This window comes from Ornithorhynchus anatinus, chromosome 2 (assembly GCF_004115215.2).
Source record: "Ornithorhynchus anatinus isolate Pmale09 chromosome 2, mOrnAna1.pri.v4, whole genome shotgun sequence".
NCBI lineage: Eukaryota > Metazoa > Chordata > Mammalia > Monotremata > Ornithorhynchidae > Ornithorhynchus > Ornithorhynchus anatinus.
The window spans coordinates 104,083,339-104,103,896 of record NC_041729.1 but is presented as its reverse complement, the minus strand read 5'-3'; the positions used below and the strand labels follow the sequence as shown (position 1 = coordinate 104,103,896).

Here is a 20,558-nt window from a genome sequence, read left to right as displayed (position 1 = left end):
ACAGCCCCTGTCTCACATGGGACTCACAGTCTTCATCCCCATTTAACAGATGAGGAAACTAAGGCACAGAGAAGTGAAGTGACTTGTCCAAGCTCACATAGCTGGAGCCGGAATTCGGAACAATATCCTCTGAATCCCAAGCCCATGCTCTTGCCACTAGGTCATGCTCCTTCTCTAACAACTTCTCTTGCCTGTGAATGCAATGGCCAGGATATGTACATATCCCTATACTCTGTCCCTTCCCCATCTGTAAATTATTTTAATGTTTGTTTCCCCTACTAGATTGTAACTTCCTAGAGGGCAGGGATCACGTCTCTCAACTGTACTGAACTCTCCGAAGTACTTAGAAGAGTGCTCTGCACGCAGTAAATGCTCAAGTAATACCATTAATTGATTGAGCAATTCATTTGAAGGCAGCTGATATAAGGAGTCACGGGCCAGCAGTCAGAGATGGAGGAAGGATGGGCGCAAGTGTTTTCATAAGGTTTGAAAGGATGGGGTTGGAGTGGAAGGTGGAGGGGTAAATTGCAAAAGCCTCCAGGACATGATGATGATGGTTTATGTTAAACGCCTATTGTGTGCCGAGCACTGTTCTAAGTGCTGGGGTAGATACAAGGTTGCCCCACGGTGGGGCTCACGGGCTTAATCCCCATTTTGCAGATAAGGTAACTGAGGCACAGAGAAGTTAAGTGACTTGCCCAAGGTCACACAGCAGACAAATGGCAGAATCGGGATTAGACCATACACGCTTTGACTCTCAAGCCCGTGCTCTTTCCTCTACGCCAAGCTTCTTCTCCATGGATCTCTGGAAAGATGGCCGAAGACACCTGGGGTGAGAGGGAGATTTTGAAGGACGTCACACCCGAGGAGGGGCAGGAGGTGGGTGGGATTAGGGAGTGAGAAAACAGGTCATCGGGAACATCTACGTGGGTGTTGAAATCCCAGAGAATCATTGTTAGGGAGGTGGAGAAGGAAGCCGAGAAAAGCAACAACATCGCTTTGAAAATTGGAGGTGGGGGCCGGGTGGTGAGGAGTATAGATGATGTCTACATAGGTCTTAATTGTCATGGGGGGTAGAGGTGGATGACTTGGGCTTCAAAAGGGGAGAAAGTGAGGGATGGAGGGATGGGATGGTGTGAAAGTGGCATGCCTGGATCATTTTTGTACAGATACGTTCAGGCCGTGTTTCCCCACTCCTCAAGAACCTCCCATCCATTTCTGCATTCAGTCATTCATTCAGCCGTATTTATTAAGTGCTTACTGTGCGCAGAGCACTGTACTCAGTGCTTGGAATGTACAATTCGGCAGCAGATAGAGACAAACCCTGCCCCAAAACGGGCCCACAGTCTAAAAGGGGAGAGACAGACATCAAACAGAACCTCCTCACCATCAGCTTTAAAGCACTCAATCAATTTACCCCTTCCTACCTCACTTCACTACTCTCCTACTATAACCCTGCCTGCCTGCTTCGCTCCTCTAATGCCAACCTTCTCGCTGTATCTTGATCTCATTTATCTCGCCGCCAACCTCTCGCCCACATCCTGCCTCTGGCCTGGATCGTCCTCCCTCTTCATATCCGACAGACAATGACTCACCCCACCTTCAAAGGCTTATTTGAAGGCCACCTTCAGTTGGCAGCTGTGTGATTTTGGACAAGTCACTTAACCTGTGCCTCAGTTACCTCATCTGTAAAATGGGGATTAAGACTGTGAGCACTACGTGGGAAAACTTGATTACTTTGCATCTACCTCGACGCTTAGAACAGTGCTTGGCACATAGTAAGCACTTAAATTCCATCATTATTAGAGAACCAGTGTGGCTTAGTGGAAAGACCTCAAGCTTGGGAATCAGAAGGTGTGGGTTCTAATCCCGGCTCCTCCACTTGTCAGCTGTGTGACTTAGGGCAAGTCACTTAACTTCTCTGTACCTCAGTTACCTCATCTGTAAAAGGGTGATTAACACTTGGCATATCATGCTAAAAATGTGTGTTTTCCCAGAAGGAACTGGTGAATTTAAGACTAATACACACTGCTCTTCTCCTTCCCTCCTTTTGCTTTTACTTTCCCTACACACAGTAGGGGAACCAACAGTACAAAATACACCCATCACTGAAAACAAAAAAATGCACCGGGATCTAAACATTCCACGCTATCATCAGTAGTTTTCTTTGTGCTGTATTGTCCTCTCCCAATGCTTAATACAGTGCTCAGCACAAAATAAGTGTTCAATAAATGCCTCAGTTACTTCACCTGTAAAATGGGGATTAAGACTGTGAGTCTCATGTGGGTCATGGACTGTATCCAACGTGTTTAGCTTGTATCTACCCCAATGCTTACTATGTACCTGGCACATAGTAAGCACTTAACACACTCCATTAAAAAATACCACTGACTGATTGATCAGAGTATTGTACCTGGATGTCTGGTTTGTGCAAAGACCCCAGGCCCGTATTCTACTCATTAGGCCATGCTACTTCTCGTCTGCAGGTATGGGTCAGACACAGGTACAAAATACAGTCTGTGTGCTGGTCTCTCCTTGGAAGATTCTCATTCTGGTGTATCTTACTCTCCCAAGCGCTTAGAACAATGCGCTGCACATAATAAGTGCTAAGTAAATACCACTGATTGACAGTTTGGGAGTCACACTGGTGTGTCACCGGGTCAGCTGCTCCAGAGAATGGTTTTGTTAATTTACTATTATCCTGCCCCAGTGGGGCTCAGGCGTGGCCATAGGACTGAAGACGCCCCAAAAAAAGGGCTTGCCCTGGGACACTCCTCCTGAACAGCCTCCAAAGAAATCATTTTAAGCAATAACCTTAAAATAACCCAAGTCCCCTTGACATAAACTCTGAAGTCGCTCTTTTCTTTGCCATGGTTGAGGATAAAGGATTTCCCTCACCTAATTTTGGTTTCAACTGCAATCCAATACTTTAAGGTATAATAAGCAATAGCATCCCTTTGGAAATACACCTGTAATTAAAAAAAAAAAACCACCAAAAAAACCAAAACAACTTGTTGGGAAAGGGCAAGGTTTGTTCTAACAAAATTTATTTTGCAGTAATTACAAAGATTAAAGACTCTTCCGTTTTAAATAAAAATAACAGGTATAATTACACACATAATGTCGTACTTGTACTATAGAGAGCAGTTCCAACAAATGTCACAGGAAATACAGTGCATTTTCAAATTAGAGAGACCAATACTTTCTCATTCACAGTGTTTGACATAATACGGGAAAGCTTGTTCACACAACGGTTTTGCATAAGGTCATGCTTGTATAAACAGTCCGCAGCAACGCCGGGGCCAAAGACAGACTTCCCTCAGAACGTGAAGTAGCGGGCCAGCCACTCCTGGCGTTGGAGATCTGGGGATGCCATGGGGGGAGCGTCATTCTGGGGAGGGCTAAATTCATAAAGAGAGAGAGATTAAACCCAGGGCCAGCAGAAAAAGCCAAATCCACAGAGAGAAGCGCATGGGGTGATAAAAGCCACCTAACCCACCCAGTTCCCCACCTCGATGGCTAATTTGGTCAGCTTGGACCCACGTGTTCCAGGGCTTCTGTGATATCTGGGATCACCTACTTCATCAGAGGGCATTATCGGCCCCAGGAGGGTCAAGTTAGAGGAGTCACGGAGTGAGAGTCAAAACGACATTTCTCCGGAAGACAAAATGTCCACCTTTATTCGGTTAGAAAATATACCCCCAAATGGGAGGAAAGGTTGCGGGGGACTGGTTGAGAGGGGGCAAGGGGAAAGGATAGGATGGGAGATTTGGCCAATTCCTTTTCCTCCTGGTAAAGTCAGTGTCTACAATGTGATGCCAGCATCAGATCTCTAGAGGCCCAGGATTACCAATAAATGAGTCTGGCTTCTTTCTGAACAAAGGCTAAAAAATATCACATGGGATCGCTTGGAAATCTCTCCTAGTTTCAAGCAAGCAGTTCTAGAGACAGAGCACTTGGTATGCAGACACCAGGATCATCGTCTTCAAAAGTTTGCATTTGTTCTTTAACAGGCAGAATGGTGGATAAGGTATTTCATGCCAAATAAAGGGCTTTGCCTCCTACGCTTGAGCACCCCTGCTCTCTCCTAGGGGTAGGGGGAACTCGAAGCTGCAAGATAATTTGTGATGGAAACCTCGAGAGCCATGTTCAATTAAAATTTGTGCACAGGTACATTTGTGGTCCATAATCATTTCCCTGCCCAGGCGAAACATTGGCTAAACATTGGCATTTCCCAAAAGTATACTTGCATAGAGTATGTGTGTTTTCTGTTTCGCTTCTTTTCACCCATTCATATTTTGGACCCCTGGCATAACTGTGCCATCTCATGGACCATTAAACTGGGAAACCGGTTAGACATCTAACCGAGGGCTCTGAGATTTGCCACCCAAATGGGCTTGAAGAATTAAAAGCTGCAATACCAAACCACCACACGACTTTAGAAAAACGCTCCCCCAAAACAGGTTAGGCGTCTAATCCAGGACTCCGAGATTTGCCACCCAGATGGGCTTGAAGAATTAAAAGCGGCGATTCTGACCCGCCACGTGACTTTTTGGAAAACACTCTCCCTTTAGCCACCTGTGATCAGTAACCTCCCCAAACACAGGGAGGTGTGTCACGAACAAAACTGGGCTTCCCCTTAGAACACTTGAATCCTGACCTGTGCTGGCTGAGGGGTCGCACCGGATTCCCAGGGCAGGCACTTTTCCTATTTTGGGGTGCAATGTCTACCAAAAAAAAACAACCCACAGAGATGGGAGAAGGCCAAAACAGCATACTCACAGAACAGAGAAAATGGAGACTAATACAATCCATTAACAACTACAAAGAGTTTGGTTTAGTCCTGCACTGAAGAGGACTAAAGCCTATCAAAAAACAACTGTTCGTAAGGGTAAGCAATTGGAAGTGCATGGATTCTGATAATACCTCTCTGAAGCCTTTAAAAATGGGCAATTCAAGTGGTGGGGAGGGAAGGGGGTGGAGGGGAGGCTTGGGAGGGAGGGTCCCTTTTCACTGAGTTGCTACAAATATATGGTGGGGAGAGACATTCATCTACACCGTTCTCCTGAGTCTTCTGCAGCCTAGGGTAGGGGTTGGGGGGTGGGAGGGGGACACAAATGTCTCCAATTTAAAGAAGAAGAAAAAGAGAAAGCCCTCGGTGAGGCCGGGCTCACCTCAAAAATGCCTTGGGCTCTTTAGGCGGTATTGGCTGTGGAAGGGGCTTGCTGCTGAACTCAATATCGTGGATGGGCGAGTTGGGAAGGGGATCCAGGCGGTTGGGATGGCCATTGCCCACTCCGCTGGACTCCAGGGCACTTAGGTTGGGAACGCTCACAAACCTGTTTGCGGATTTATCGTTCTTCTTCTTTTGCTGCATTAAAAACAACACCGTGAGGACAGACCGAGGAAATGGGAAAATTAGGAGGTGGCAGTTTGGCTTTGGAAAAAGGGAGGTCATTTTTTTCAGTTCACTTTTGCCTTCAACATGGGATGGCAGCTTTGACGAGGATTACCCCATGGGGTGCATCAGGGCGGGCCTCGGAGGTTTTTACAGGACTTAATTGAGAGGATGTTGCAGCTGGAAAAATGGTTCCATGAGGGGAAATATTGAAATCTGGGGTGGTGGGAAATAGTATAGATGGGCCTGGGAACTCTTGACAAGGATGACAAGGGGAAAATGAACAGAGGCTTTCAAATATGGTAAAATTATTTTTTATGGTACTTGTAAAGCACTTACTATGTGCCAGGCACTGTATTAAGCTCTAGGGTGATACAAGACAATCATGCTGGACACAGTACCTGTTCCATATGGGGCTCACAGGCTAAGGAAGAATAGGTATTGAATGTTAAAACCAATGTTAAAGGAACATTGGCTGAAAAGTAGGAGGGTATTTTGGGGAATCCATGACATTTGGTCAGGTGACAAAGAACACCAGTCACTGGGAAAAAAAAACAAACCAAAAAACAAAACCCTGGGATCCATGGGAATGAGCCATTTAAGGGAAAGAGAACATCCTTTAGGAACCAGCTCTATACTAAAGGCCCAGCATAACTGCTAGTAAGAAAAGTCTAAGCACACTGTTACACACCAGTTACTGAGTTGGAGAGATTGGAAAAATCCACCATTTTCTACTCATGCCCAGTAGTTAGATTAGGGAAATAATTTGGGCTCCTATAGGTACATAGTATTCATAAAGGAGGAAAGTAAATTTTCTGCCCAATTTGTTGAAAACTTGAACCATTTGTTTTTCCACCATTCAAGCTACAGAGTCTAATTTTGGTTATTTTATGGTTGGAGGCACCTAGAATTTGATATAAACTGGGATGGAATGCACAAGAAATTGTTTGGGGGCCACTGGACTCCATCAATATGCAAATCATTGATTAGTAACACCAACAAGGTACCTAAAGGAAATTTCTGTTCTCATCACTGGAAGCTCGTAGCATTAACCCATAACAATGGACTAAAGCCAAGAATGACCATACAGTTAAACATTCCTTCAAAGTTTCCCTTCATGCCCCAAATGGCTATGGTGGATAATTGAAATGTAGTAATGTTTGCTATGAGTTTTGATGAATGGGAACCCGTTTTTAATACAAGTAAAAAGCAGACAACCAAAACACTTTTTTTAAACTTTCCTGCTAGACACTCTCCATATCTCAATCAATCCATAGTATTTATTGAACACCTATTGTGTGCAGAGTACTGTTTTAAGCACTTGGGAGAATATTGCATAGTAAATAGACAAGAACCCTGCCTTCAAAGAGTTTACACTCTTGTAGGAAAGACACTAAAATCATTTACAGAGAGGAGAAAGAAGGAAAAAGGGATATGTACAGGTGTTGTGTGCTTAAGTAATAGAGTAAGATTTGTACATCAGTATCATAGGCACCGGAGCCTGGGATTCAGAAGGTCATGGGTTCTAATGCCGGCTCCACCACTTGTCTGCTGTGTCACTTTACTTCTTTGGGCCTCAATTACCTCATCGGTAAAATGGGGATTGAGACCACGAGCCCCACATAGGAGAGGGACTGTGTCCAACCTGATTTGCTCGTATCTACCCCAGTGCTTAGTACAGTACCTGGCACATAGTAAGCGCTTAACAAATACCACAGTTATTATTCATTCATTTGTATTGTATTGATTGAGCACTTACTGTGTGCACAGCACTGTACTAAGTGCTTGGAATGTACAATTCGGCAACAGAAAGAGACAATCCCTGCCCAATAACAGGCTCACAGTCTAAAAGGGGGAGACCAACAACAAAACAAGTAGACAGGCATCAATACCATCAAAATAAATAGCACCAGTAGGGAGTAGTGCTGAAGTGACAGTTGTGGAGCTATAACTTGGGGAGATTAGAGACTAATTGGAGAAGGTTTCTTGGAGATGTGATTTCAGAAGGACTCTGAGGATGGGGAGAGCTGTGATCTGATGGATATGAAGTGGGAAAGAGTTTCAGGAAGAGAATAAGGTGTCAGCAGGAGGTCAACAGTAGGAGAGACAAGCACAAGGCACAGTGAGTAGTAATAATAATAATGATAATTATGGTACTTGTTTAAATGCTTACTATGTGCTAAGCACTTTTCCAAGCACTGGGGTAGATACAAGTTAATCAGGTTGGACACATTCCCTGTCCCACCTGGGGCTCACAGCCTCAATCCCAATTTTACCGATGAGGTAACTGAAGTCCAGTGAAGTGACTTGTCCAAGCCCACACAGCAGACAAGTGGAGGCGGCAGAACTAGAACCCATGACCTTCTGATTCCCAGGTCCAAGCTCTATAGATTACCTTGAGAGGAAAGAAGACTGTGAGGTGAGGTGAGGTGGGAGAAGAGTGGATTGTTAGGAGGGAGAGATCTGATTGAGTGCCTCGAATGAATTTCTGCTTGATGCAGAGAGGAATGGGTAACGATTGGTGTTTTTCGAGGAGTGAGGAAGACATGTGTAGAATGACACTGCAGGAAGCACTGTAAAATATGGATTGGAGAGGGGAGACACTGGAGGCAAGAAGCTCAATAAGGAGTCTGGTGCAGTCGCCCAGCTGGGATATGACAAGAGGCTAGACCAAGTTGGGGACCCTTTGGATGGGGCAGAAGGGATGGATTCTGCGATTGCGGTGGGGGAAAAACAGAATCTGGCAAGAGATTAAGCAGAGGGGTTGAGAGAGAGGGAGCAATCAAGAATAATGGAAAGATGAAGGTGCTGTCAACTATGAGGGGAAAGTTAGGTGGAGGAGAGGAGTTAGGAGGGAGGATGATGAGTTCAGTTTTAGATACATTGAGCTTGAGTTGATGACGGGACAACTGTGTAGAGATGTTCTAGAGGCAAGAATGAGAAATTGCAGGAAAAGGAGAGAGGGTGGGGCTAGGCAGGGCGAATTCAGGAGTCAGTCACATGGTAGTTAAAAGCCATGGGAGCTGAAGGAGTGAGGGAGAAGGTGATCTAGCATAGACCTCCGAAGGACACCCACAGCTAGAGAATGGGAGGTAGAGAAGGAGCAGCCTACAATAGTTAGGAGGAGAACCTGAAGAGGACTGAGGAAAACCAGGGCTAGATAGTTTTTCCAGCAGGTAAAGGAGGATTAGGATAGAGTAGTCTGTTAGATTTGGCAAGGAGGAGGTTAATGATTACCTCAGTTCTCAGTAGAGCAAAGAGGGCAGAAACTGGATTGGAGAGGGTAGAAAAGAAAGCCGGAGGAAAGGAAGTGCAGACCGCAAATATATATTGTTCTTTGGAGGAACAGCATGGCCTACTGGATGGAGCCCGGGGCCTAGTAATCAGAGGACCTGGGTTCTAATCCATGCTTCACCACTTGCCTGCTGTGTGACTTTGGTCACCTCTCTGTGCCTCAGTTTCCTCATATAAAATGAGGATTCAACCACTGTTCCTCCTCCTACTTAGACCGTGAGCCTCATGTGGGACAGGGACTGTAGCTGAGCTGATTAACTTGCTCTTAGAACAGTGCTCGATGCAGAGTAAGTACTTAACAAATGCCATAATATTACAACATACAACGTATTCGAAGAGTTTGGACAGGGATAGGACAGGGAGGAAGTACAATACCTGGAGGTTGCTGTGAGATTCAGAGATGACATTTTTAGGAAAAGGAAGATGTGAGCATGTGTGAAACAGAGGGAGTGGGGCTACCAGAGTGAGTAGTTGATGATGGGGGTCAGGGAGGGAAAAAAATAAGGCACAACTGTTTTAGTAAGGAGAATGGATGGGGTCAGAGCCACAGGAGTGGATTTTGAAACGAGGTGGGCCATTCCCTCTCGAAAGAAGTCTCTAGCTACTTTCTATTCAGTAGAGGTTGCTAATTCAGTGTCGAAGTTCTTGGGTAAGTCGGCTACTTTGACAATCAAAGGAGAGGTGCCCCGAAATGTGGGGCCTAAATTGTACGGGATACTGTTGGCTGAAGGAAAGACAAATTCATTCAATCGTATTTATTGAGTGCTCACTGTGTGGAGAGCACTGTACTAAGCGCTTGGAAAGTACAATTTGGTAACTGAGACAATTTCACAGACTAGAAGTTCCTGCAGCTTTCTCCTTCAGCCACCAGAGGGAAGACGGAAATCTATTTTTGATTTCTAAGCCTCACTAGATCAGGTTGGACAAAGGATTACTGGGAAAAAGACTGTGGAATTACAGGAATGGCTTAATAGTTGAAGTCTGGGGTCTTTCTCCCACATCCAAGGAGGAGAAAGTGCCCCAGTTAACGAACCCTCAAAAGGATGGGGCTCCCTGTCCTCTCTGCGGCCACTTGTCATCAGTATTCCACCTGTTTAGAAAGATCTGGAATGGAATTACGAGAGAAGTTCACTTTCCTGGGGTGGAGGAGGGAGGGCAGGTTCAGAACCACTTTGCAGCCAGTGAGCCATCTGTCTCAGTCGTGCACAGTATGAACCCTGCATGCATTTTAATAAAATCTGGCCCAGTTACTCAGGCTCCAGATGTTTGCTCCCACTGGAAGCGCCACTCCCATAACTGTGTAAATAAGGGAGCAGCTTTCAGTCGAAATGTTATGAGAAAGCCAAACTGTAAGGATCTGCAAGCTACTCTATCTGGAAAGGTGTCTTGGGCTTCCACAGACACCATCTCTAATCCTCGAGGGCCACAGCAGAGAGGGCTGACTTTGAGGGAGGGTGACTGATGACTGAGTAAAGTGGAATCCACTTCTGAAGACTTGAAAGGGCTTTATGGTATTTATTAAGCACTTTCTATGTGCCAGGCACTGTACTAAGCACTGGGGTGGATAGAGGAAAATTGAGTTGAACATAGTCCCACATAAGGCTAATAGTCTTATCCCATTTTACAGTTGAGGTAACTGAAGTACAGAGAAGTGAAGTGACTTGGGGATAAAAGACCAGAGTCTGAGGACTTCCATCTTGAGGGCAGGTTTTTCTTTTCAATGGCATTTGTTAAGCGCTCACTATGTGCCAGGTACTATAATAAGTGCTGGGGTAGATACAAGGTTGTCAGGTTGGACACAGTCTCTTTCCTGCCTGGGACTCACAGTCTTACTCCCCATTTTACAGATGAGATAACTGAGGCACAGAGAAGTGAGGTGACTTGCCCAAGAACACACAGCAGACAAGTGGCAGAGCCAGGACTAGAAACCAGGCTTCTAACTCCCAAGCCTTTGCTCTCTTCACTAGCTTCAGTGGGAGGAATTGGATAGTTGAGTGCCCTTTTTGGTATAAAGTCTTGTGAGAAACTGGAAAACACTCCAGTCACAAAAATATTCCTGTAGTGATGTAAGGGATGTGCATTGTAATGCTTATAAGGGGCTCGTTGGGTGGAGTTCTTCAATAGATTTGACAACTGAGAAACACCAAAACTGATGAGCACAAACCCTGATCTGCTCAAAATTCCTGACCTACTCAGGATACTCTTACTGGTCACTGTTGTGGGGCTGAAATTTTTTCCTGTGTCTTCTGTACTAAACTCCTTAAGGGCAGGTGGCCCTACCAATGTTTCAACATGCACAGAATGCATCTGCTGTTGTATTGTACTCTCCTAAGTGCTTAGTCCAGTGCTTGGCACAGAGTAAGCACTCAATAAATACTATTGAATGAATGAATGAATGCACCCAAGTGCCTGTGTACCCCCGAGTAGAGCTGTGCAAGGTGTGGGGAGAGAGGTGGGCATAGTTGAGTCAGCACACAGATGAACTTAGTTGAGTTGAGACCAGATTTCAGATCTCTGTTACCTCCAAAGCCACCCCATTTTGGACAGAGAGGATCAATGCATGGCAGCAGAGTCACCCTGGTCTGGTAACGAGCCCAGATTGAACTGGACTTCAGTTTGATCCTCTAGACTGTAAACTTGTTGTGGGCGAGGAATGTGTCTATTTACTGTTATATTGGATTTTCCCAAGCGCTTAGTACAGTGCTCTGCAAACAGTAAGCACTCAATAAGACTGACTTCTTGGTGGTGCTTCCAAAAACCTGCGGTATTTTTCCTCATCAATCAATCAATGGTATTTATTGAGCACTTACTCTGTGCAGAGCACTGGACTAGGCACTTGGGAAAGTACAATACAAGAGAATTGGAAGACACAGTCTCTGTCCACAATGTGTTTATAGTCTAGAGGGGTACACAGACATTAATATGAATAAATCATTTATTCATCATTTAATCATTAATCATCATTTAAATATACTTGCCTAAATGCTATGGGGTTGGGATGGGAGAAATATCTAATGTCCACAAGTCACAGATCCAAGTGCAAAATATGCCTAGTTATCCCCAGGGCTGCTCAATTATATTTCCCAGAGTCCATGGGGCAACTATATAAGCATGGCAGTGCTTCCTAGAGTGATCCTGGACCACTTCTGGTTCATCCCAGCTTCCCAAGAAGCACCATAGTGAAGTGGATAGAGCACAGGCCTGGGAGTCGTGGGTTCTAAATTCCAGCTCCGCCACTTGTCTGCTGTGTAACTTTGGGCAACCACTTCACTTTTCTGTGCCTCAGTTATCTCATCTGTAAAACGGGGATTGAGACTGAGAGCCCCACATGGGACAGGGACTGTGTCCAACCTGATTTGCTTGTTTCCACCCCAGTGTTTAGGACAGTGCCTGGTACATAGTAAGCGCTTAACAAATACCACTATTATTAATTATTATTATTAGTGGTCTGGCGACTTGAAGGCTTCAGTATGGCTTCTGTCTTTGAGCTGACCAAGTCCAGAAGCCTTTGGTAAGAATAGTCTATGACTTTTCCTCTAAAACTAAGATGGGCTTCATTCTCAGAAGGCAATGGTTCCTAATATCTTCAAATGCAAATCTATATCTGTGCATTTTTGATGGGCTGATATAGAAGAAACTCTGCTGTACGTGTTTTTATCTGAGGTCTAGGGATTCTCAATCGACTGGTAGAGAAGCAGCATGGCCTAGTGGAAAGAGCATGGACCTGGGAATCAGAGGACCTGAGTGCTAATCCCAGCTCTGTCACTTATCTGCTGTGTGACTTTGGGCCAGTCACTTAATTTCTCTATGTCTCAGTCACCTCATCTGTAAAATGGGGATTAAGACTGTGAGCCTCATGTGCAACATGGACCTGATTAAGTGGTTATCAATTCCAGTGTTTAGTGCAGTGCCAGGCACATAGTAAGAGCTTAATAATAATTAATAATAGTTACGGTACTTGCTAAATGCTTACTATGTGCCAAGCACTGTTCAAAGTGCTGAAATAGATACAAGTCAATCAGGTTGGACAAAGTCGCTGTCCCACTTGGACCTCATGCTCTTAATCCCCATTTTTACAGATGAGGTAACGAAGGCCTAGAGAAGTGACTTGCCCAAGGTCACACAGCAGACGTGGCAGAGCTTAACAGATAAGGTAAAAAAAACCCCAATAAAAAAAATCTAACAGTCTTCCCTTCCCCATTTGGTTAATTGTTCATTGCCAAAGGAAGTACATGCTGAACTGCTAATAAGGTTGCTAGGAAGGCTGGCTAAAAAGAGCTACGACAAATGTGTTCTTTTTTCCCAGAACAGGAACTGGATCCACTGCTTCTGCGTTGTCGACTTGGTGCACTGGGAGTCTCCAGGGGGTTGCTAAACCCTGACATCTCCATGGAAGCACAACATTTTTTTTGATGCCATCAACACTTGCTTTGATTTCTTTTTTAACAGAGTTCCAACCTAGTCCTAGAAATTACTTGGCTAAGGTATCTGTGTTTATTATTTTTTTCCTCATGTTTGTTAAGCGCTTACTATGTGCCAGGCACTGGGCTGAGATAGACACATGATAATCCAGTTGGACATAGTCCATGTCCCACATGGGGTTCGCAGCTTTAATCCCCATTTTACAGATGAGGTAACTAAGGTACTGACAAGTGACTTGCCCAAGGTCACACAGCAGGCAAGTGGCGGAGCCGGGATTAGAACCCAGGTCCTTCTGGCTTCCAGGACTGTGCTCTATCCACTAGGCCATGCTGCTTCTCATTCTCTCCAAGTGTTTGCTCCAGTCTCCCTGTTAAAAGAATTTCAGGTCACAAAATCTTGATCCTTAGCAAATCTATAGGTGGCCATTTATTCTGGATCCTGCTTCAAGTACAGCTTGGGTTTTGTCCACCTACAAACTCGCTCCAGGCCCTAACGGTTCTACATTTTTCTTCTCAGGAATGTTGGTTTGATGTGACATCTTATTCTCCCTGCCTCTGGTACATCCATTATATATCTCTGAGCTCCATGCATTCTTTGCCTCATTTAAAAATCTCAATGGAAATCATCTTTTTTCCTCCTCTGCCTCAATTATCCTTCAGAATAAGTTTTCATAAGTAAAATGGCTACGAGACCTGCGTATTATTCACGGGAGAATGGTTTCATTAGGAGTTCTAAAATGAAACTGAGATCCTGAATGATGGTCACAAGTCCTGAAACTACAAAGGAGCAGCCTTTAAATACTGCAGGGGACCTCAAACCTGCATAATGACCGACATGAAAAGGCTTTATGTGGGAGGGATTTTGTCAAGTGGGGGAAATTCACTGTGGTGTTTTAAAGGTTTTAGAAGTGATCTGATTATACCAAAAGGTTATTTAGAGTCATGAGATTAATGTGAGAAAATAAAAAGTAAGCAGGTGGCCTAGTGGAAAGAACGCAGGCCTGGGAGACAGAGGACCTGGGTTCTAATTCCAGCTCTGCCACTTGCATGTTGTGTGACTCTGGGCAACTCACGAGCTTCTGTGCACACTCAATAGGATGTGTCAACTAGGTAACCACTTTGACCTTGGCTAGGTTTGTTTGTTTTTTGCTTGTTTGGTATTTAACTCTTACTATGTGTCCAACCCTGTTCTGAACCCTGGAATAGACACAAGTTAATCAGGTAGGACAGTCCTTATGCCCCATGGGGCTCACAGTCTAAGTAGGAAGGATTGAATCCCCATTTTACAGATGAAGAGGCTGAGGCACAGAGAAGTTAAGTCAGCAGATGAGCTCGTTGTGGGCGGGAAATGGGTCTGTTATATTGTTATACTGCACGCTCCCAAGGGCTCAGTACACAGTAAACAGTAATGGCCTGCACACAGTGAGGGCTCAATAAATACGATTGACATTAAGCACTCAATAAATACCATTGATTGATTGATAGTCTCCCAAATGACATCATCCTAAACCTAGTAGCATTTCCAACTAGGACAGGGGAGATGCAACGAGCTTTTGGTTGTGAACGGAGCTGCTTTCCCTCAGGGTTCTGGCCTCCCTCTTCAGGGCACCGGACATTCCTCTGCCAGCCTGACATGCAAGGGAATGTGACTGTTCTATTGTCATATTGTACTCCCCAAGCACTTAGCACAGTGCACAGCACACAGTAAGTGCTCAAAAAATACGACTGACTGACTGAATGACTGCGAGGTTTTGGGGAGAGGGGCTTGGAGCAGTGGGTTCCGGCTCTCCTTAACCCTGAAGAGAATTTCCCTGGGGGAGAGTGCTACCCAGTCGTGCTAAGGATCATCAGACGTTTCTCTTTCAGAAAACTGAAAAATAAAGCGAGAGGGCTGAGGCTTCAGAGGCAACAATTACTAACTTGGGGGGCTCTACATGACTGAGGTAGAATCCCGAAACAAGTCCCAGCCAGAACATATTTCGGGAATAGTTTCAGAGGGTGGGCTAGGAAAAGCTGGGAGGGGCTGAGGAAAAGTGGGAGGGGCTGTGCCTAACTTTCACACTCATGGTGCACTCAGGCACCATTTCTGGGGGCTTCAGGAGTGCCAAGGACACTCTGGAGAGCCTCTGCCACTCTTGGGTGCCACCTTCACAATGCTCCTGCTGCCCAAGAACAGGTGGGCATGGCTAGGGGAAGGCATAAGGGTGTGTGTGTGTGTGTGTGTGTGTGTGTTGGGGGGTGTTTAGGAAATGCCAGTGCAGACCCAAAAATAGAGGCACAAAGCTGGAAATAGGCATCAGTGCCCCAAAAAGTGGGTGCTTGGATGATTTGACGCATGTTTGAATGCAACTGACCTTTGAGCCTAGATTTAAAAAAACCCAACAAATTAAATTTGGGACTGATTCATTTTTTGGGAAGTTTTTCCTTCTCACAGGTCAAACACCTTTTGGTCTCAGCAGACAGGTTTAGAGATAACAGTAGCGAAAACACAAGGAAGTTTTCAGAACATACCTTCACCAGTGGGTTAATAACACCAACATTAGGACTCGTGTTAAATACTTTGTTGAAGTTGGTTTCTCTGTTGACTAATTCCAGTTGATAAAATTTCTTGTCATCCTATGAGCAAGGAGAGGAGGTAGCCTTTAAACATCCTTAGCAAAGCAAATATTTTTATGACCTAAATTTTATATATATGTCCTTTTCATTCAATACTTAAAATGATGAAAGTTGTGATGAACTGCAAATAAAATACACATATACAGTGTCCCTGGAGAGGCTTAGTGCCCAGAGAAGACTACAGTGCTTTAGTTCCTTGTGACTGTCCCACCTTTCAACTTCAGTGCCTCTTCTCAGACTGATTCTCATTCTCTCTCATTTACTAAAAATAATCACTCTGGTATCATTAAGCGCTTACTATGTGCTACACACTGTACTAAGTGCTGGGGTTTTTACAAGTGAATCAGATCGGACACAGTCTCTTGTCCCATATGGGGCTCACAGTCTAAATCCCCATTGTACAGATGCGGTAACTAAGGCACAGAGACTGTAAGCTCATTGTGGGCAGGGAATGTGTCTGTTTATTGCTGTGCTATATGCTCCCAAGAGCTTAGTACAGCGCTCTCTCTGCAAACAGTAAGTGCTCAGTAAATATGACTGAATGAGTGAATGAGAGTGACTTGCCCAAGGTCACCCAGCAGACAAGTGGCAGAGCCAGGATTAGAACCCTCGACTTTCTGACTCCCAGGCCCGTGCTCTATCTACTACACCATGATGCTTTTTCTTTAGCTTTACTGTCTTCATGGCTCAGATAATGGGGGGGAAGAGGAGATAACTGTGGGTCCCTTTCTGTGCAAACCTGGGCTTACCCCGGGCTGATGCCCAGGCCACTTAGATGCACCCCCTTAATAGAGACTGCATCATTCATTCATTCATTCAGTAGTATTTATTGAGCGCTTACTATGTGCAAAGCACTGTACTAAGCACTTGGGAGAGTACAATGTAACAACAGACAGAATCCTGCCTACAACAAGCTCACGATCCAGAGGGGAAGACAGAAATTAATGTAAATCCATAAGAGATCTATACAGATATATATATGGGAGGTGTGGGGATGGGAGGGAGGATAACTGAAGGAGCAAGTAATAGAGCAGCGCAGAAGGGAGTGGGAGAAGAGGAGAGGAGGACTTGATCAGGGAAGGCTTCCTGCAGGATGGTCTCGGGGCACAAGTGGCTAGGGCCCACCAGGCAGGTGGGGGAGGGAGACCCCATTTTTAGGCCTGTGCACATTTACACAATGGAAAACGTGTTTGGCTGGGAGGCTGGAAGGATTGGTGACTGGATGCTGGAGACCCACCCCCCAAACGGATGCGTGGCCTCTGTGTGGCAGCAGGATCCAGTGGTTAGAGCACGGGCCTGAGAGTTGGAAGGACCTAGGTTCTAATCCTGGCTCTGCCATTTGTCTGCTGTGTGACCTCGGGCAAGTTGCTTCACTCCTCTGTGCCTCAGTTATCTCATCTGCAAAATGGGGATTAAGACTGAAAGCCCTATGTTGGACAGGGACTGTGTCCAAACCGATTACCTTGAATCTACCCCAGCGCTTAGTACAATGCCTGGCACATAGTAAGTGCTTAACAAATAACACCTTTATTATTATTATTTTTATTATTATGAGCTGGGCTCCATCACCTGCCAGGTAGGTGAGCCTTGAATATGGTTCCCGCAGTTCCTTTCACAGATGAGGAAACTGAGGCACAGAGTAGTGAAGTGACACACAGGGTCACACAGCAGGTAAGTGGCAGGGCAGGAATTAGAACCCAGGTCCTCTGACTCTCAGGCCAGGGCTCTTTCTGCTAGGCCACACTGCTTCTCATCAGGGTGGAATGCTGTCAGTGCAGTGCTGCTCAGAGTCTTATCTTACAGATATACACATCTGCAAATCCCAAGCTATGGTTTCTTATATAAATTGGATTTTGTGTCTTTTCTAAAATTCTCCAACTAAGCCCTCATTTCCCCTATTTATTTTGTTAATGAGGTGTATATCTCCTTGATTCTATTTATCTTGATGATGCTCTCTTGTTTTGTTCTTTATTTGCTTTGCTGTCTGTCTCCCCCATTTAGACTGTGAGCCTGTCACTGGGCAGGGATTGTCTCTATCTGTTGCCAAATTGTACATTCCAAGTGCTTAGTACAGTGCTCTGCACATAGTAAGCACTTAATAAATACTATTGAATGAATTTCTTCTTCTCCCACTCCTTTCTGCATTGCCCTTATACTTGCATTGGCACCCTTTATTCACCCCTCCCTCAGCCCCAGAGCATTAAATGAATATATCCATAATTTATTTATATTAATGTCTGTCTCTCCTTCTAGACTGTAAGCTCATCGTGGGCAGGGAACATGTCTCCCAATGCTAATGTACCGTACTCTCTCTAGTACTTAGTACAGTGCTCTGCACACACTAAGCTCTCAATAAATACTATCAACTGAGTGGTTGATCAAGTTGTTGAAACCATAAAGAGCACAAGATAACTTACAATTAATTTCTTTATTAGCTGGTCCCTCTCTGCAAGCAAGTCTTTCAACTCCGCGATAATCTGTAAATCCTCTGGTCTTGAATCCCTGTTTTGATATTTTTCTTCCATTTCTTCTAGTCTTTGATGAAAAAAAGGTGCTTTAGCTTATTGATTGTGAACGTGGTTGTAACCCCTCAAAAACAACCATTTCTCCAGTGACTCAAATGGGATGACTAAGACATAAAAAATAGGAAAGGTGTAAAAGTACCCATTTTCCTGAAATATTTTAAGGTCCAAAATAATCCTATTGAATAAAAAGAGAGTGAGGTGAACTAGTTTGAGAACCAATGTCAAAGTCCATTTGTGTCTTTCGCTAGAGACAAGAAAAAGTTGAACCAGAAAAGTTGACGCTGTAGGCAAGATCTGTTTGTGAACAACACAACGTTAAACCATTCAAACTGATTTAATGGGTGGAGGGCAGTGATAGCCAGATTGGGGGCTGCAGTTACAAATGCTGCTTCTCAATCCCTAGTCCAAACAAAAGCAGTTTAAGCAATTAAGCACCCTGTCCCACACCCACTCCATTCACTCATTATGTTCAGGAGGATCAATATGCAGAGTTCTCTGACTGTATCTTCACCATTCATTCATTCAATAGTATTTATTGAGCGCTTACTATGTGCAGAGCACTGTACTAAGCACTTGGGATGAACAAGTCGGCAACAGATAGAGACAGTCCCTGCCGTTTGACGGGCTTACAGTCTAATCGGGGGAGACGGACAGACGAGAACAATGGCACTAAACAGCGTCAAGAGGAAGAACACCTCGTAAAAACCGATGGCAACTAAATAGAATCAAGACGATGTACAATTCATTAACAAAATAAATAGGGTAACGAAAATATATACAGTTGAGCGGACAAGTACAGTGCTGTGGGGATGGGAAGGGAGAGGTGGAGGAGCAGAGGGAAAAGGGGAAAATGAGGCTTTAGCTGCGGAGAGGTAAAGGGGGAAGAGGAGCTCAGTCTGGGAACGCCTCTTGGAGGAGGTGATTTTTAAATAAGGTTTTGAAGAGGGAAAGAGAATCAGTTTGGCGGAGGTGAGGAGGGAGGGCGTTCCGGGACCGTGGGAGGACGTGACCCAGGGGTCGATGGCGGGATAGGCGAGACCGAGGGACGGCGAGGAGGTGGGTGGCAGAGGAGCGGAGCGTGCGGGGTGGGCGGTAGAAAGAGAGAAGGGAGGAGAGGTAGGAAGGGGCAAGGTGATGAAGCCTAGAGTGAGGAGTTTTTGTTTGGAGCGGAGGTCGATAGGCAACCACTGGAGTTGTTTAAGAAGGGGAGTGACATGCCCAGATCGTTTCTGCGGGAAGATGAGCCGGGCAGCGGAGTGAAGAATAGACCGGAGCGGGGCGAGAGAGGAGGAAGGGAGGTCAGAGAGAAGGCTGACACAGTAGTCTAGCCGGGATATAACGAGACCATTATCACCATTATCAACGTCTACAGTTTCAGAGTTCTCTGCTAATGATTCCACCGTTCCAGTCAAATGGGCATCACCTGCCAAAACCCCTGCAAAAAACCAAAATCTCAATCACTGGGAAAACAATCCAAGACCAGCTGTAGATAGAATGAGCAGTTGTAGCAAGATATAGTTTTGAGAACAATGCACAGCTAGTTGAAGGTGAGATTCTTGCTATCTGAGATCATAAACTGAATTGAGTCCACCTCATAGAGCAAAGTGGGCGAATCGTTAGATAAAATGTACTCATAAGAGAGACTGAAGAGACTGAACCGTCTGCTAAAAGTTTAGCAGCAAAGCCTGCTAACCTGAGTCTTTATGGACGGAGAGGTAACCATGACGATTATGTAATATGTGGTTATATGTCAACAAGAGCAAGGACAGTCTTCTATATAGATTTAATGGTTGCGGAAGGGAACTGTCCACTAGGCAGAAAACTTACAAAAAGTAATAATAATAATTATGGTATCTGTTAAACACTTACTATGTGCCAAGCACTATTCTAAGCGCTGGGGTAGATACAAGTTAACCAGGTTGTCCCACGTGGGGCTCACACTTTTAATCCCTATTTTACAGATGAGGTCATTGAGGCCTAGAGAAGTTAAGTGACTTTACCAAAGTCACACAGCAGAAAAGTGGCAGAGGCAGAATTAGAACCCATGTCCTTTGATTCCCATGCCCATGCTCTTTCCACTAAGCCACACTATAGTGGTAAAGCTATACTGTACTGGGAAAAACACTCTCGAAAGTTTAGAATCCAGTCAATACGTTTAGAATCCAGTCATTATCACTAACAGATCAAAGCTGAGAAGGAAACTGAGTAGTAAAGAATCCCCCAAATGTTGTTTGAAGTAGGTGAATTTATGAAATGTACAAATAAAGACACATGTACATAAGTGAAGAGGATGAAAACAAAATA

General features: G+C 44.8%; 1 protein-coding gene across 5 annotated transcripts in view; it reads right to left on the bottom strand.

The window, feature by feature from the left end:
* Nucleotides 1-3,014: 3,014 nt before the first annotated feature.
* The window catches only part of FAM184A (family with sequence similarity 184 member A), a 114,761-nt gene continuing 97,217 nt past the window's right edge, over nucleotides 3,015-20,558 (bottom strand). For 4 of the 5 annotated variants that reach the window (XM_029057538.2, XM_029057536.2, XM_029057539.2 and 1 more), the window contains 4 exons: nucleotides 18,147-18,264; nucleotides 15,625-15,729; nucleotides 5,175-5,371; nucleotides 3,015-3,401 (listed from right to left, as the gene is read on the bottom strand). In XM_029057538.2, coding sequence (XP_028913371.1) covers nucleotides 3,320-3,401; nucleotides 5,175-5,371; nucleotides 15,625-15,729; nucleotides 18,147-18,264 — 502 coding nt within the window. In that variant the 3' untranslated portion in view covers nucleotides 3,015-3,319. The remainder of the gene's footprint in view (nucleotides 3,402-5,174; nucleotides 5,372-15,624; nucleotides 15,730-18,146; nucleotides 18,265-20,558) is intronic. The other variant, XM_029057540.2, reaches the window with a different exon arrangement.